At 55.9% G+C, this 15,138-nt stretch overlaps 2 protein-coding genes across 11 annotated transcripts in view; one reads left to right on the plus strand and one right to left on the minus strand.

Annotated features, from left to right (window-relative positions):
* On the plus strand, window positions 1-15,079 carry UCK1 (uridine-cytidine kinase 1). Of its 8 annotated transcripts, none has more exons than XR_010119919.1 (9): window positions 1-281; window positions 711-870; window positions 1,851-1,947; window positions 2,170-2,312; window positions 2,402-2,496; window positions 5,453-5,501; window positions 6,205-6,828; window positions 8,470-14,170; window positions 14,669-15,079. XR_010119919.1 is itself a non-coding variant. In XM_063635743.1 (7 exons), exons 1-7 carry the CDS (start codon window positions 174-176, stop codon window positions 6,384-6,386), a joined length of 834 nt encoding a protein of 277 aa, XP_063491813.1. In that variant the 5' UTR covers window positions 14-173; the 3' UTR covers window positions 6,387-7,768. The 8 variants fall into 8 exon arrangements, 6 of the variants coding, with proteins under 6 accessions (XP_063491813.1, XP_063491815.1, XP_063491814.1 ...); XR_010119920.1 differs by having other exon boundaries at window positions 8,470-9,399; XM_063635743.1 differs by lacking the exons at window positions 8,470-14,170; window positions 14,669-15,079 and having other exon boundaries at window positions 14-281; window positions 6,205-7,768.
* The window catches only part of POMT1 (protein O-mannosyltransferase 1), a 24,885-nt gene continuing 17,515 nt past the window's right edge, over window positions 7,769-15,138 (minus strand). For 2 of the 3 annotated variants that reach the window (XM_063635737.1, XM_063635738.1), the window contains 7 exons: window positions 13,144-13,236; window positions 12,724-12,844; window positions 12,197-12,294; window positions 11,492-11,605; window positions 10,202-10,328; window positions 9,343-9,520; window positions 7,769-8,640 (listed from right to left, as the gene is read on the minus strand). In XM_063635737.1, the coding sequence (XP_063491807.1) occupies window positions 8,466-8,640; window positions 9,343-9,520; window positions 10,202-10,328; window positions 11,492-11,605; window positions 12,197-12,294; window positions 12,724-12,844; window positions 13,144-13,236 (906 nt within the window). In that variant the 3' untranslated portion in view covers window positions 7,769-8,465. Of the gene's footprint in view, window positions 9,521-10,201; window positions 10,329-11,491; window positions 11,606-12,196; window positions 12,295-12,723; window positions 12,845-13,143; window positions 13,237-15,138 lie in introns of all 3 variants that reach the window. The other variant, XM_055270656.2, reaches the window with a different exon arrangement.

Raw genomic sequence — 15,138 nt, forward strand, 5'->3', positions numbered from 1 at the left:
CCAGGCGTGGACTACAACTCCCGGGGTGCCCCACGCGCCTCCCGGAAGTGATAGCCCGGGTCGCCTCCGACCTCGGCGCTGGGCTGGCGCGTCGGGCCTGGGGAAGGGTCTGGCGCGTCGGGCCTGGGGAAGGGGCGGGCGCGGGGACCCGATGCGCGGAAGCGGAGGCCTAGATGGCTTCGGCGGGAGGCGACGACTGCGAGAGCCCCGCGCCGGAGGCCGACCGTCCGCACCAGCGGCCCTTCCTGATAGGGGTGAGCGGCGGCACTGCCAGCGGGAAGGTAAGGGGCCGGGCGGGCCGGGGTCTCGCCTCTAGCTGGTGCCTACGGGCGGCCCGGTCCGGAAGGACCGGGAGGAGACCACAGCCCCGGCCGAGGGGCCCCCTCCCAGGCAGGGGCAGGGCGCGGGAGCGAAGGGGCTGCGGGCCGCGATGTGCCGGGGCGGGCTGGGGCGGGCGACGGGTTGGGGCGCTGGGCCTCGGGGCTCCCCCACAACCTCTCCGCCGGCCGGGTCCCTCGGAGCCCCAAGTCCGTGCTAACCCCGTTGGGCCCCCGCGGCCCTCCCGCTGAGACCATCCACACCTGTTGGTGTCCTCCCGCCTTCCGAGTATCCGCCCTAGGGGGCGGGTGGGTCCGTGTCTCCAGAAGCCGGCCCCGTGCCTGTCACAGGACGAGCGGTTCCAGGCGGGAATCCCGCTTCTGTGTCTCCAGTCGACCGTGTGTGAGAAGATCATGGAGTTGCTGGGACAGAACGAGGTGGAGCAGCGACAGCGGAAGGTGGTAATCCTGAGCCAGGACAGGTTCTACAAGGTCCTGACGGCAGAGCAGAAGGCCAAGGCCTTGAAAGGACAGTACAATTTTGACCACCCAGGTAAATCGAGAGCCCAACGGTGTGGGGAGGGCAGACCCCATTCTGGGCGGCCGCTAACCAGCTGCGCTTGGGCCCAGGGTTGGATGGATGCAGACCCTCTTGGGCTGTTCCCCCCAACTCGTCATGCAGCCTGCAGTGGAGTTGGCTGCACAGTGAAGTCAGGGGAACTTTGCCAAGTTCTCTGGGCCCTGGGTGTGCCCCCAGGAGGGTGGTTGGAGCCAGTCAGGAAGCCTGTTGCACTGTGGGGAGCCCTGGCTTGCCCTGCCCTGCCACAACTGTGATCCTGGAGAAATCCTCCCATCTTCTCTTCCCACGTTGGGGCCTTTAGGGCCCTCCACACACATCTCTGCCCACTGTGGCCCTTCATTTCCCTCCCCTGCTTTGGGGCAAAGTCCTCAGAGAGGCCAGTGTGGGAGGCGGTGGGTAAACTAGTGCTGGTGGCCTGCAGCTCCGGGCCAGGTAAACAGGGGCAGATGCGGCAGGGAGACACCTGTCACTACTAGAAGATTCCACCCTGGCTGGCTGGCATGGTCAACCTTTTCCCAAGGACTTGTGGGAAGAAGGCCTGCAAAGCCGCAGTTAACTAACTAACCAGTTAGTCCCAGAAAGAGAGACTGTTAGTTAGCAGTTAACTAACTAACTAGTTAGTCCCAGAAAGAGAGAGAAGCAGAGGCCCAGCCTACCCACCTCCCAGGAAGAGCCGATCAGAAAACCCCTGTGTTCTGGCATCCCAGTGGCACAGAGCTTGGGCAGTGGCACAGCCTGAGAACAGCAAGGACAGGGTCATCCTGTAGTCTGTAGGGCTGCAGAGGGCGCTGTTGCTACCAAACATACACTGTACGGCAGTGTCCTAGTCTACCTGTGCTAGGGTCCTCAGTGTCCCCAGCACCCAGCTGTGCTGACCCCAGAGCAGAGAGGGTTCCCTGCTGTCCGCTGCACGAGGGCATCCGACTGTCTTGCCTTTGTCTCCAACCCTGCAGATGCCTTTGATAATGATTTGATGCACAGGACTCTGAAGAACATTGTAGAGGGCAAAACTGTGGAGGTGCCGACCTATGATTTTGTGACGCACTCAAGGTAAGCAGCTGGTTCTAGGGAGGGCCGAGGAGAGGGGCCAGCTAGGACGTCCCCTCTGGGGCTCACACAGACCTACCTGGTGGCAGGCCTCACCCCAGTTGGTTTGTGTGGGTCCCCCACCCCCTCCCACAGAGTCAGTGTCCCTGGAACGGAAGCTGACTGTGTGTGTGGCCCGGAGACCCTGTGTCTGCAGCAGAGCCCCTTTCCCCGTGCCCCCCTCAGGTTACCAGACACCACAGTGGTCTACCCTGCGGATGTGGTTCTGTTTGAGGGCATCTTGGTGTTCTACAGCCAGGAGATCCGGGACATGTTCCACCTGCGCCTTTTCGTGGACACCGACTCCGACGTCAGGCTGTCTCGAAGAGGTAAGGCGGCCGCGGGCCTCCCTGCCTGCCTGGCCGAGGCTGGCAGCAGGTCCTGAGGTCTGATGCGCGCCTGCCTCTTGCCGCCGCAGTTCTCCGGGACGTGCGCCGAGGGAGGGACCTGGAGCAGATTCTGACGCAGTACACCACCTTCGTGAAGCCGGCCTTCGAGGAGTTCTGCCTGCCGGTAACTGCACTTGCTGTCCTTTCACAAGGACACGTGGGACCCAGTACTGTGAGAGGGCTGAGTGCTGGGTGACAGTGATCTGACTGAAAAAAAGGAGAAGAATTTGGCTCATTATGGCCACATACCCTGGGAGTAGTTCTCAGCTCTAAAAACATTCTCTGTGCCTGCTCCTCCCTCTGCCTAAAAAAGCTCCATATCTCCCCCACATCCACACTGGCCGCTTCCTCCCTGCCTCAGGCCCTTGCCCAGCGTCCCCATTCAATACTGAAAACCCTCTGCACCCAGCGCCAGCCTCTCTGCCTGCCTCCTTTTTCCGGGGCACTTCTCATCGTCTGACACATCCTGGGTGCTTATTCCCCGCAGAGTGGGGAACCCCAGGAGCAGTTTAGTCTGTTCACTGCTAAGACCGGGATCTGGCCCTTAGAAGGTGCTTCAGAGCTGCTCCTCCACTGTCTGTGTCCCCAGGCTGCTCCGGGCCAGCGCTCTGAAATCTTGGAGCGAGCACTGTGCCCTGATCCCAGCTGGCTCGCAGAGAGCAGGAACTCCCCACTGCACACCCACCTGTCTTTTCTCCATTTCTCCATCTTGTGTTTCTGGCTTGATGGGACTTGTGGCTCTACTCACATTGGAGTGTTTTGCATGGGAACATTTTGCCTGTTAAGGTAAAAATACAGCACAAAGGAACTGAAACCAAGGTTCCTGCCTTTGATAACTTAGGACAGTAAGTTCTATCTGCTGCTTTTTTTTTTGTTTGTTTTGTTTTTTTTTTTGAGATAGAGTCTCTTTTTGTTGTCTAGGCTGGAGTGCAATGGCGTGATCTTGGCTCACCCCAAACTCCACCTCCCAAGTTTAAGCAATTCTCCTGTCTCACCCTTCCGAGTAGCTGGGATTACAGGCATACGCCACCACACCCAGCTAATTTTTGTATTTTTAGTGGAGATGGGGTTTTGCCATGTTGCCCAGGCTGGTCTCGAACTCCTGGCCTCAAGTGACCCACCCACTTCGGCCTCCCAAAATCCTGGGATTGAGCCCCTGTGCCTGGCCTTTTTTTAAATTTTATTTTTAATGAGGCAGAGTCTCGTTCTGTTGCCCAGGCTGGAGTACAGTAGTGCAATCACAGCTCACTGCAGCCTTGACCTCCTAAGCTCAAGTGATCCTTCCACCTCAGCAACCCGAGTAGCTGGGCCCACAGGCGTGCACCACCATGCTCGGTTAATTTTTAAATTTTTTGTAGAGATGGGGTCTCCCTGTGTTGCCCAGGCTGGTCTCCATCTCCTGGGATCTAGTGGTCCTTCCACCTCAGCTTCCCAAAGTGCTGAGATTACAGGTGTGAGCCACTATGCCTGGCCTATCTGCTGCTATATAAAGAAAACTTTTGTTTTTTTTTGCATTCGCGCTGTCTGAAATTTCTAAAATATAATTTTAAAAGTAAAGTAAACTTCTTTTAGTCTCTCATTCACAGAAAGATATTTGGCAAAAAGTAGGTGATTTGCAGTAAAACTCTGGATATCAAATCTGACTCAGCAACCTGAATAAAGGAAGTGCTGTCACCTGCTATGTCCTGGGCCCAAGCCCCAGAGATGTTTTTGGTTTGTTTGTTTGCTTGCTAGTTGTTTGAAACAGGGTCTCCCTCTGCCACCCAGGCCCAAGTGCAGTGGTGAGATCTTACTTCACTGCAGCCTCCACCTTCCACTCTCAAGTGATCCTCCCACCTCAGGCTCCTGTGTAGCCAGAGACTACAGGCACGCACCACCACACCTGGCTAATTTTTCCTCTTTTTTTTTTTTGCAGAGATGGGGTTTTGCCATGTTGGCTGGGCTGGTCTCAAACTCCTGGCCTCAAGTAGTCCACCCACCTCAGCCTCCCAAAGTGCTGGGATCACCGGTGTGAGCCACCACACCGGGTCCCAGCCCCACCCAGAGCCGTTCTTGAGCCTCCTTTTCCTTCACCTTCATGCTGAGTGGCTTGTGCAGTCCTCTGCCTGGACCCTGTAGGTATTTCCCAACTGTATTCAGGCCCATCCCTGCTGGCAGTTAAGACCCCTGTCAGCTCTCCTGGACTCCTCTAGCCCGTCAGACGATCAGACCAGAATGGAAAGCAGCCCTTGCCCTTGCGCTCATGCTTTCACGAGATGGGGCTCCACCAACTGCAGATACAGCTGTCCCCAGGACTCGGTCCCTGTCTGCCTCTTGCAGCTCGTCTCTTCTGCCCTCTTTGACCCAAATCCACACGCCAGCAGCACCCGCCCTTCCAAGTTCTGTCCTTCGGCCCAGACCCTGCCCTCCCTCTTCCCTCAGCTTTGTCTGATTCACGCATGTTCTCCAGGTCGCTCCCCCTTCCCTAAAGCCTCCCCCCCGACCCCCACCATCTGGCTGCGGGCCCTCCCCAGCAGCCCTGCATTTCCTGATATATCTCCATCCTTGTCCTTCCTCAGCAGCAGAGCTTCTGACAGGGAATGAGAGTCAGCGTTGAACCAGTGAGTGGTTGGATGAGGGAGTAAGGTACTCTGCCTGCAGTAATTATGCATGGCGGCAGCCGTCCTATTGCTGTGCCAGGGTATTTGCAGAAGCTTCATAATTCCAGAGGAACAATGTCACACTTTGTAGAAGTGCCACACTTAGCTTGGCCCAGTGAATTGGGTCGTTAGTGTAGCCAGCTGTCTCCTGTAATGGAGTGGGAACACTGGAAGGGGGCTGTCTCCTGTGATGGAATGGGGACACTGAAAGAGGCACTTTCTTTTGGCTGCCTCAGCTCCACTTTCTGCCTCACTTCTTGGATCATGGCCTCTCACACCTGGCTGGCTGATGACTGAGTCTGTGTCCCCCATTTGCCGATGACACCAGCACCTCTGAGCACCCCAGGGCCGCCCCTCCTGCTGTCGCATCTGTTTCTGAGCATCTTAAAATCACCTTTGAAGGAAAAGTCCTCACAGGAATCCCCCCCTTGTGCCTTACAGACAAAGAAGTATGCCGACGTGATCATCCCGCGAGGAGTGGACAATATGGGTAAGAAGCTGGCCTGCTGGGCTGTCCCCCCGCCCCTTCCAGAGCTCCAGGCAGGGACAGTTCCACCAGCGTGCAGTTACTGAGCACTCCCCTGCGCACGAGGCCTGCCAGTGTTAATCTGCGGCACAGGGTTAAAATATGCTTAAAAATATATGTAGCTGGGCGTGGTGGCTCACGCCGGTAATCCCAGCACTTTGGGAGGCTGAGGCAGGGGGATCACTGGAGCCCAGGAGTTCCACAGCCTGGGGAACACAGCAAAACCCCATCTCTACAAAAAATAAGAAAATTATTTGAGCACGGTGGCATGCGCCTCTGGTCCCAGCCACTCAGGAGGCTGAGGTGGGAGGATTGCTTGAGCCTGGGTTGAGGCTGCTGTGAGCTGTGATTGGGCCACTGCACTCCAGCCTGGGCAGTAAAGTAAGAACCTGTTTCTTGAAACATATGTATGTTCAAATCTGTTAGCAGAAAGTACTTTAAGCTGACTCTAACATAAATTCCTGGAAGACCAAGCTAAGACGTCTTATTTTGCTGTGTCCTGATGCATGTTTCTGTCTGCTGAGATTTGACTCGAAGCCCCGTGCACGCAGGCCTGTGCCTCAGGGCAGAGGTTGGGCGCTCACTCCTGGCCGAGTGCTGCGGGGAGGGGCGGTCTCTATGGAGGATGGACGTGGCTAACCCGCTGCTTGTCTGTCTCTTGGCGCAGTTGCCATCAACCTGATCGTGCAGCACATCCAGGACATTCTGAATGGTGACATCTGCAAATGGCACCGAGGAGGGTCCAATGGGCGGAGCTACAAGCGGACCTTTTCTGAGCCAGGGGACCACCCTGGGATGCTGACCTCTGGCAAACGGTCACACTTGGAGTCCAGCAGCAGACCCCACTGAGGGGCTGCCGGGCCTTGGGGCAGGTCTCCCGCCTGGCATGTGTGTTCAGGGACTGAGCCTGGGGACGCCCACCCACACCCGCTGCTTCCTCTCAGCGCACCCAGGGGGGTGTTAGCGAGGCCCTCCTCACTCAGGAGTGGAAACTCGGATGTGTCACTCAGACTCAACTTGCTGGGACACTGACAGGCGTTCCTGAGGTTTTCAGCCACTTCCTCAGACTCATTGCGGTTTAAAGAGCTCTCTAGGTCACTGAGAAATGCCACAGAACGTGCAGGACGCCTGGGAAATGCCACAGAATGCGCAGGACGCCTGGGAAATGCCACAGAATGTGCAGGACGCCTGGGAAATGCCACAGAATGCGCAGGACGCCTGGGAAATGCCACAGAATGCGCAGGACGCCTGGGAAATGCCACAGAATGCGCAGGACGCCTGGGAGGCTTCTGTGAGTAACATGAGGCACATTATTGGGGAAATTGAGGAGACAGCCTGGACACTGGCTGGCCTGATGTTTTGTTGACAGTGAACCCACAGGGGGAGAGAGTTTTTTCCAGTCTGATCTGGTTCTTACACACACACGTAACTCAAAAGTTTTGTGAACAAGTACTTTCCTTTTTTACATGTTACATGTCCTCATGTTTTCTGTTTTGTTCTGTTTCATAACACAAGGCTGGTTGTAGCCTACAAACCTAATTTCATGCCCCAGTGGTTCTCAGTCCAGCGTGGCCTACACGGATATGGGGAGCCACTGAGGGATGTTTTCCCTCCTTGCTTGTGCCTTAAAGGCAGAGAAGCAAGGTGGATGCCCCGGGAGCACCTAGCATCACACCCAGGCTTGTGCGGGGCCGGGCTGGGAGCCCGTGCAGCAGGGCAGAAGGCAGCGGAGGCCAGGTCTGTCCCAGCTGAAGAACAGTGTCCATGCACAGTCCTGCGTGGGGTCGGGCCCTCGCTGACCCTCACAGGAGCCCCCAAAGTGCTGTCTAGACAGGCTGTCCAACCCCAGGGTGGCTAGTGGCCATATGCAGGGAATGGTGCCTCTGGCTGTGGCACACACTGGGTCACCCAGGTCCCAGCAGACATGGCAGGTCAAAGTCAGCGAGCCTCCTTTGTGCTATGTGGAGCTCACAGCCTCACGTGTGAACACCCATGTCTGGGTTGCCTGGGGTGCTCCTCCCTCCCGCATGGTGGCTGTTTCTGGAAAGCATCTCTTGCCGCTGCCACGGGCAGCCCCAGCCCCCGTCTGCCCAGGCTCACCCACAGTAGTGATGCAGACATGACGTGGGTGAAGGGGGCTGAGCCCTGTGGCTGGGTTCTGACAACTGTAACGGTTTTGTCGAGCTTAGGCCCCTTTGGAGGGAGAATCAATAAATAACACCAACTACAAATGCCAGTTCGTTCCTTTTTTAATTACATTTAAAAAGACAAAAGTAAAGGCATGGAGCTGTATGGATGACACACCTTGACCACTGACGAGGAAGAGTTCACTCAGCCACGTCTCAGTGGAGTCTCTCCACACAGCACGGTGCCGAGGGCCAGTCTTGACGCTGTCATAGAGAATGACATGCAAGCCCCAGCCCGGCTCGTGGTTCAGGTGGCCCTCCAACACTGAGCTGTCCCAGGACGCCGCTGGGCTCGCTGAGGACAGGGCTGGGACTTGGTCAGGTTGCTGGGTGTTCATGGAGGAGGATCGGGTCTGCCAGATCAAACTCCACCCTGCAGCGGTCAGCAAGGACCAGGGCCCGGTCTGTGGAGGCTGTCACCTGCTCCACTGCTGGCCCCGGGTTCCGGCTTTTGTCAATGACTCCTACGCTGGCCTCTGAAATACTCCCTGTGTCTTAGTTCAGGGGTGAAGACACGGAGGGAGTATCTTCATTGTCGAGAAAAAATTAACTTTCCACAAAAGGAGGTGCTCATCAGAGAGCTTTTTCCAAAACGAGACCCCCATGCGTTCCAGGAGAGGCCCTGCTGAGCCCAGCCCGTGTCCTCCCAGCGTGGGGCCCACCCTGCTCATTAAGTGCATTGACCAAGACCCTTCAACCTCATCCCGACCCCAGCACGGGTGTTCTTTGCCACACTCTTGTTCTAGTGTTTTCGGATCAAGATGTCCCAGCTGTCTTTCCAGCGAAGGGCCTTGAGTTCATGTGGCAAGAGCGACTTGTCCCCGTAGGTGAGTGGGCGCAGCGTGTTGGACACGTGGCATGCGGAGGAGTACCAAGCCACCACCAGGGCACTGAAGACGCTCCTCTGGAGCTGGGACCTGCAGAGGTCAGAGCAGTGTGCGGGAGGGTGGCTGACCACTGCAGCTTCCCTGCCCGGCACCCTCTTGGCATCTGCTGTCCACACGGTCACCCCCCGAGGCCTGGGGTTCTGCCTTCAGGTTTCTGTGTCTTGTCTCCTGCCACCCGTGACCATCTCCCACCTGGATGCACTGAGAGAGGCCCCCTGACGACTCCTCAGGCCTCCACAGTGGCTGGGCCACCTCCACACAGATGCCAGAGGACTGGTCCCAAACCCACGGTCCTCCCTCGTGTGGCTTCCTGAGACTGGGAGGCCCTCGCCTTCTGCTCCAACCTCCAAACACACTCTGGTTTAGAAGCTTTCTTGGGTTCTCTCCACCACACCACACAACCCGACCATAACCAGCTGCTGTTTCTGACACCCCGAGGCTCCCGGGCCTTGCTCCCTGCTCCCGAATCCTCCAGGCCACCCACATCTCTTCATCCCTTCCCCGTCTCCCCACCCACTCCACTTTCATCTCTGTCAGCTGTGACTTCTCCCTCTGGGTTCCTGCAGTGCCTCATCTGGGCGTCTCTTTTGAACCATTCCCCGGAGGGGCCAAGAGGATGTCAGTGTAACGTGAAATGGGTGAGGTTCGCTGCACCCCACGTGTTTGCTGCACATGGGCTTCCCAGCAGAGGGCTGCTGCCCGGTCCAGCCACTGTCTCCACAGCCTCCGTACCTGCACAGGTGGTCGCTGATGTGCTGCAGGACCGCAGGGAGCAGAAGGATTTGGAAGGTGAGTGCGGGCAGGTAGTGGTAGAGGAAGAGTGTCTTCTCCATCAGGAAGAATGGGAGGTAGTTCACGGCCCAGCCACCCGCACACAGCGCCCCAGCCAGCACCCAGCGCAGCCAGGCATCTAGAGGAAAGGGTTCAAGCTACACCGACTGCTGCTCCCACAGGCCAGATTTTCTCTCTCTCGCTTTTTGAGAGAGACAGGGGTCTTACTATGCTGTCCAGGCTGGTTTTGAACTCCTGGCCTCAGGTGACTCCCTCATTTTGGCCTCCCAAAGTGCTGGGATTACAAGTGTGAGCCACCGCGCCCGGCCTGGCTGCCTGTATTATCCAGCCATTTCCAGCGCATATGGGCAACATGGGACCAAGGGGGCAATTCCTGCCCAATACACTGCACGGGACTGGAGACGCCTCTAATGCAACATGGGAACTTAACATTTTGTCTCTTGGGAGACAAACAATTATTTAAGGTTCCACAGTACAGAAACAAAGAGGCCGCCTTAAGGGGTAGGTTCCTATGATGTCGGTTTGTCACCTGAGGCGTGAACACTCAGCAGGAGGGGAAGGAAGAGACATAAAAATGAGCTGTGGGCCGGGCGCGGTGGCGCACACCTGTAATCCCAGCACTGTGGGAGGCCGAGGCAGGAGGATCGCTTAAGCCCAGGAGTTCAAGAACACCCTGGACAACACAGCAAGACCCCATTTCTATATTAAAAAGAAAAAAGCCATGTGGGGGATGTACTAATCCTGAGGGAGGTCATGGACGCCTCTTCACCATCGGAGCCCATGTGCGAGGTGTACTAACCCTGAGGGAGGTCATGGATGCCTCTTCGCCGTCGGAGCAGGTACCACAAGGACAGCAGGGCGTAGATGGCCAGAGCAAGGCTGCCTGAAACCCAGATCACTATGTTTCCAAGTAGGTGGATCTGAGCCTAAGGGAACACGGGTGATACTGTTAGCCACCTGCCCTCTGCTCAGTGAGGGAAGAGAACACAGGAAAGGAATTCAGATGCACGCACTACTTCAGCAGAGTGAAAAAACACCAGGCACAGCCTAGCATCCACTAGGCCTTACTACTACTGTGGACAGGTCTGCTCCTACTCAGACCTTTCATTAAAAGCACTGATGCCAGCCGGGCGTGGTGGCACATGCCTGTAATCCCAGCACTTTGGGAAGCTGAGGTGGGCAGATCACCTGAAGTCAGGAGTTTGAGACCAGCCTGCCCAACGTGGTGAAACCCCGTCTCTATTAAAAAGTATAAAAATTAGCTGGGCATTGTGGTGGGCACCTGTAATACCAGCTACTTGGAAGCTGAGGCAGGAGAATTGCTTGAACCTGGGAGGCGGAGGTTGCAGTGAGCCAAGATCCCACCACTGTACTCCAGCCTGGCTGACAGAGCAAGACTCCGTCTCTCTCTCTCTCTCACACACACACACACACACACACACACACACACACAGCACTGATGCTCTCAATTTTGTAATTGGAAACTGAAAATTGGGAGCAGATGACTCCGCTTTGTAACAGCAGCCCTGTCCACAGAGGAGAATGCAAAGTGCGCTCGGAGCTCGGGGTGGGGCGGCCTCTGGGCCTGCGCCTCTGCCTTCAGTGCACGTGCTGAGCCGACCTACTCGCCTCTGAGGGAGGAGGAAAAAGGTGGGCATTTCCAGCGTCTGCCCATTCAGTGAATATTTATGGGGCACTGACTGTGTGCCTGGCCTACCAATGCTTTCACTCTGCCGGGTGGAGAGAGACGGCACACACATCAACAAAGCACTGGCAAGCTCCACCACCAGGTGCCATGCGGAAAATTGAACGGGAATATCTTAAAACCACTTTCGCCAGGAAAAGGGGAACAATGTGTCTCCACAAAAGCAATCAAGCTGGGTTTCCTTCAACAGGCAGGCATGCCACACCCCTACTCCTGGCTCCAGGTTGCCAAAGCGTTTAGAGAAAACCAAGTCACAGGCCTTTGTCAGGAAAAGCTTTGGAGAAACCCAGCACTTTCTAGGGTACAGTGGCTGCTCTTAATGCCAGGAATTCTCAAGAAACTGAATGAATCTATGACTGTCAGCTGTCAGCATCGCTTGCTTACGCTGGTCCTGGGGTGCAGCCAGTAGGCGATATTGGTGTCCAGGGTGACCCACTCCAGTGGGCTGGAGCTGTACTTGTGTTCCAAGTCATCGCTTCTCAGCGCCAGCATCCTCCACTGGAACAAAGCAGAGGCCTCTGAGATTGAGGATGGGGGGGATGCCTCCCGCTGTGCGTGGATTTGGTCAAAGGAGTACACTGCTGCCCCTTGCACGTGGACTGTCCCACCTCAAGTTCATTCGGATCATGCATCAGAGGCAGCATGATCAGAACCTGGATTCCAGCCCTGGCTGTGGCCTTGGGAGGGTCGCCCCACCCTATGTGCTCCAGTCACCTCCTCTGTAGACGAAGTGATTGGGCTGAATGCTCTCTAAGGTCACGTTCAGATTTGTGACCCTGAGTTTCTGATTGTGACTTCTCTTGGGCTCTGTTGAGTGTGGCCCATTTCGCCACCTGGGGGCCTTAAGACACCCTGGCGATGTTGCAGAACCTCCTGGGTCCCTATTATTCCTGACCACAGGGCCACAAGATGTGGGCCAGGGGTGTCACACACAGTCCCTTAAACTGGAGAGAGGAGACATTCTGTCGTCAGACTGTGGCTCCAGCGTCAAAGCTTGACTCTGGTTTGAGACCTGTGCAGCCCCCAGGCCTCCCTGCTGAGGAATCAATGCTCAGCGAGCTAGGCCAGCTTCTCCTGGCCGCTCCTCACCTGCAGCTCCGAGAATCTCGCCATGAAGCTGAGGTTCCTGCTGACGTCCACCTGCGCAGGTGAGTGCAGCTCCCGTTCCCGCTCCCTCTGCTCCTGGCCTGGCAGAACAGACAAGGGCATAACAGCTAGAAGCAGCACAAGGTCAAGAGCTCAGAGCAGAAGCTGTCAGCACAGCAAAAAGCTGGCTTCTTGCCTTTCCAACAAAGACCCCTCATCGAACCACATCATTCCACTTAGCTTTCTCCACCACACCCAAGACTACCCGGTCAAATGAGGCGATTTCGACCCTGAGAAAGCTCCACTTGCACGGGGATAAACTGGTTGCCTTCCAGCAACACCTCGGAAGAAGCGTCTTGAGTTGTTACCGCAGCAGCTGAGTGCAGGGTGCAGGGAGGGAGATGATGTGCCACCGAGCATGCAGAATGTGCTGTCACCTTCCCACCAGAATGAGAACTCTGGGGTGTTATCAAATATCGAGCAGCTGGAAGTGCATTCCCGGAGCAGCGGAAGCCACGCCGCGGACTCACTCGCGCCATATCGGTGCTCCTCCACGTTCCACACTGTGCTCCCGTGGTAGCCCCGGGACAGCTTCTCCCCGACGATCTCCAGCTGCCGATACCCCCAGTCAGGGAGGTGAGCCCCGCTCAGCTGGTGACACCGCGGGAGAGAAAAGGGCGTGATGGGAAGGCCGTGGCTCCCATGTCCACTCGGGTTGTGTGGGGAACCCCTGCCCGGGTCACGCTGTCAGCAGGTGCCCCTTGTGGGAGTTTTCACGTTGGGATTCCATCCTGAGAAGTTACAAAAGCCGCCCTCCCTCAGTGTAAAAGGAAGCCATGATGACTCGAATCAAGCGTCCCGCCTGCAGAGAGGCGGTGAAGCCTGAGGGGCTTGGGGAACAGACTGGAGCCCACAGCTCAGGACAGGCCAAGCCAAGGACGTGTCCTTACCTTTAAGACAGCGGAAGTGTTCACGTGCACAAAGCGGACCTCTGAGAGGATGGTCTTCCAGACGTCTGTATCGGATCCCCTGTTCACAATTTCCTGGAAGAAGATCTCAAGGATTATTTCATTCCTTTTCAAATTTCCTTCAATGTAAAAATAAAGACCTGTCACCAAACAATGATACTGACTTGAGCCTGAGATAAAGGGACAAGCCCCCAAGTGAGGGGAGCTACAAAGGGCTGGTGCTGGCCTTCCTTCCCAATGCCCACAGCTCCCCGGGCTGCTCCAAGGGTCGCTGGGGAAGCACGCCCTCCTCCTTGCCAAGGCTGTACAAGAGGCCTCCTCACAGAAAATACAAAGCCTGATGTTCTCCGTGCCTCTCTGTGAAGCCTATTCATAGAGAGGGCTCAGAGCCCTGGCCGAAAAGTGAGCAAGTCTCAGTCCCTATCTATCTGGCAGAACTCACAGACAGCTCAGATGAAGGCCAGACACTGTCCCTGCGAGACACAGCTTAGAGATTTCCTCGCATCATGTAATAAAAAAGACAAATAACATCTGAAAGACCCTTTGTCTTGTCACAGCCTGATATACCGGAGCCTCACAATGACCCCATGACGTCACATGACTGTCATTTTCCCATTTTACTGTCACAACCAGAGAACCCAAGAAGCTAGGCAGGAGCAGGCATGAGGAGGCCTGGCCGGGGTCCACGCTGCAGGCCAGGCACGCACACCTCATGCATGCTCCTCCTTCCTCGTTCTGTGAACTTCAGACACCTGAAATGTGGGCTCCTGGTGCCAAAGGGGCCATCAGAAAGGACAGAGAAGGGGCCCGTCAGAAGGGGCAGGTGCACAGCACTCACGTCAGGGAAGGACTACAGGGGGATGGGGGGGATGCAAATGCAGAACGCACACAGGTATGCAGAGCACAGAGACGGCAAGTGGGGCAGAGGGGCACACTCTGCACAAAAATGGAACAGCCAACCAGGAGCAGTGGCTCACATTTGTCATCCCAGCGACTCTGGGAGGCTGAGGTAAGAGGATGGCTTGAGTCCAGGAGTTCAAGACTGGCCTGGACAACATAGCAAGAACCCATCTCTACAAAAAAATTTTAAAAATCAGACTGTCCTGGAATAGAAAAAATATTTTAAAAATTAAATATTCAAAATTAACAGGGGCCAGGCATGGTGGCTAACCTGTAATACCAGGAGGCAGAGGTGGGAGAATCACCTAAGCTTGGGAGGCCAACACTGCAGTAAGCCAAGATCATGCCACTACACTTCACTTCAGCCTGAGGGCTGGCCATGGGGACGTGGTGCTCACTCTATCGAGAAGCGAAACGGGTGGGCCTGCATAGGCAGAAAGCACTGAAGCCAGTGGGAAGCTAGAAGGGGGGGTGTGACCTCACTATAGAAATAAGCCCAGTGCCTTCACTGTGGTCATGGGGCTGGGCTGCATTTAGTACTCATGTCCTTAGATTCAGATGGCAACATGGTCCAGTAACAGGAGACTTTTTATGGAACCTTTCCTAGGAGACCCAATTCCGTAAGGGGAGCAGGTGACCCTGGTCGCTTGAAGGAAAGGTGACCACAGACCCAGCGCCTCAGGAACATCCCCCGCACTCATGGCTGAGCCTGTCCCCAGGGAAATCCTGAGAAATGGAGTTTCTCCTGGATCATGGTGGCAGAGGGGTGGCTGGAGCTCGTGTCCTGTGTTCAGGACCTGCTCCTGAGGCTGAACAGGTTGGGAGAACTTTCACCTAGCAGAGCCTCAAGCGCACCTGGCACCCAACATGGAGCAAACACAAAGCATTTAGAATCTGAGTGAACACAGGCCTCTGACACAGGAAACCACCAGTTTCCCCAGTTCCACCAAGGAAGACGCATCGGTTCCCTATGAAAACATCTGTGACTTTATGTATGAATAAAACTTATGTAACTTTACATCTGAATCAGAATTATTCTAAATATCCAACCTCAACTGGGTGAACTGAAAAAAAGGA

This window comes from Symphalangus syndactylus, chromosome 3 (assembly GCF_028878055.3).
Source record: "Symphalangus syndactylus isolate Jambi chromosome 3, NHGRI_mSymSyn1-v2.1_pri, whole genome shotgun sequence".
NCBI classification, from domain to species: domain Eukaryota; kingdom Metazoa; phylum Chordata; class Mammalia; order Primates; family Hylobatidae; genus Symphalangus; species Symphalangus syndactylus.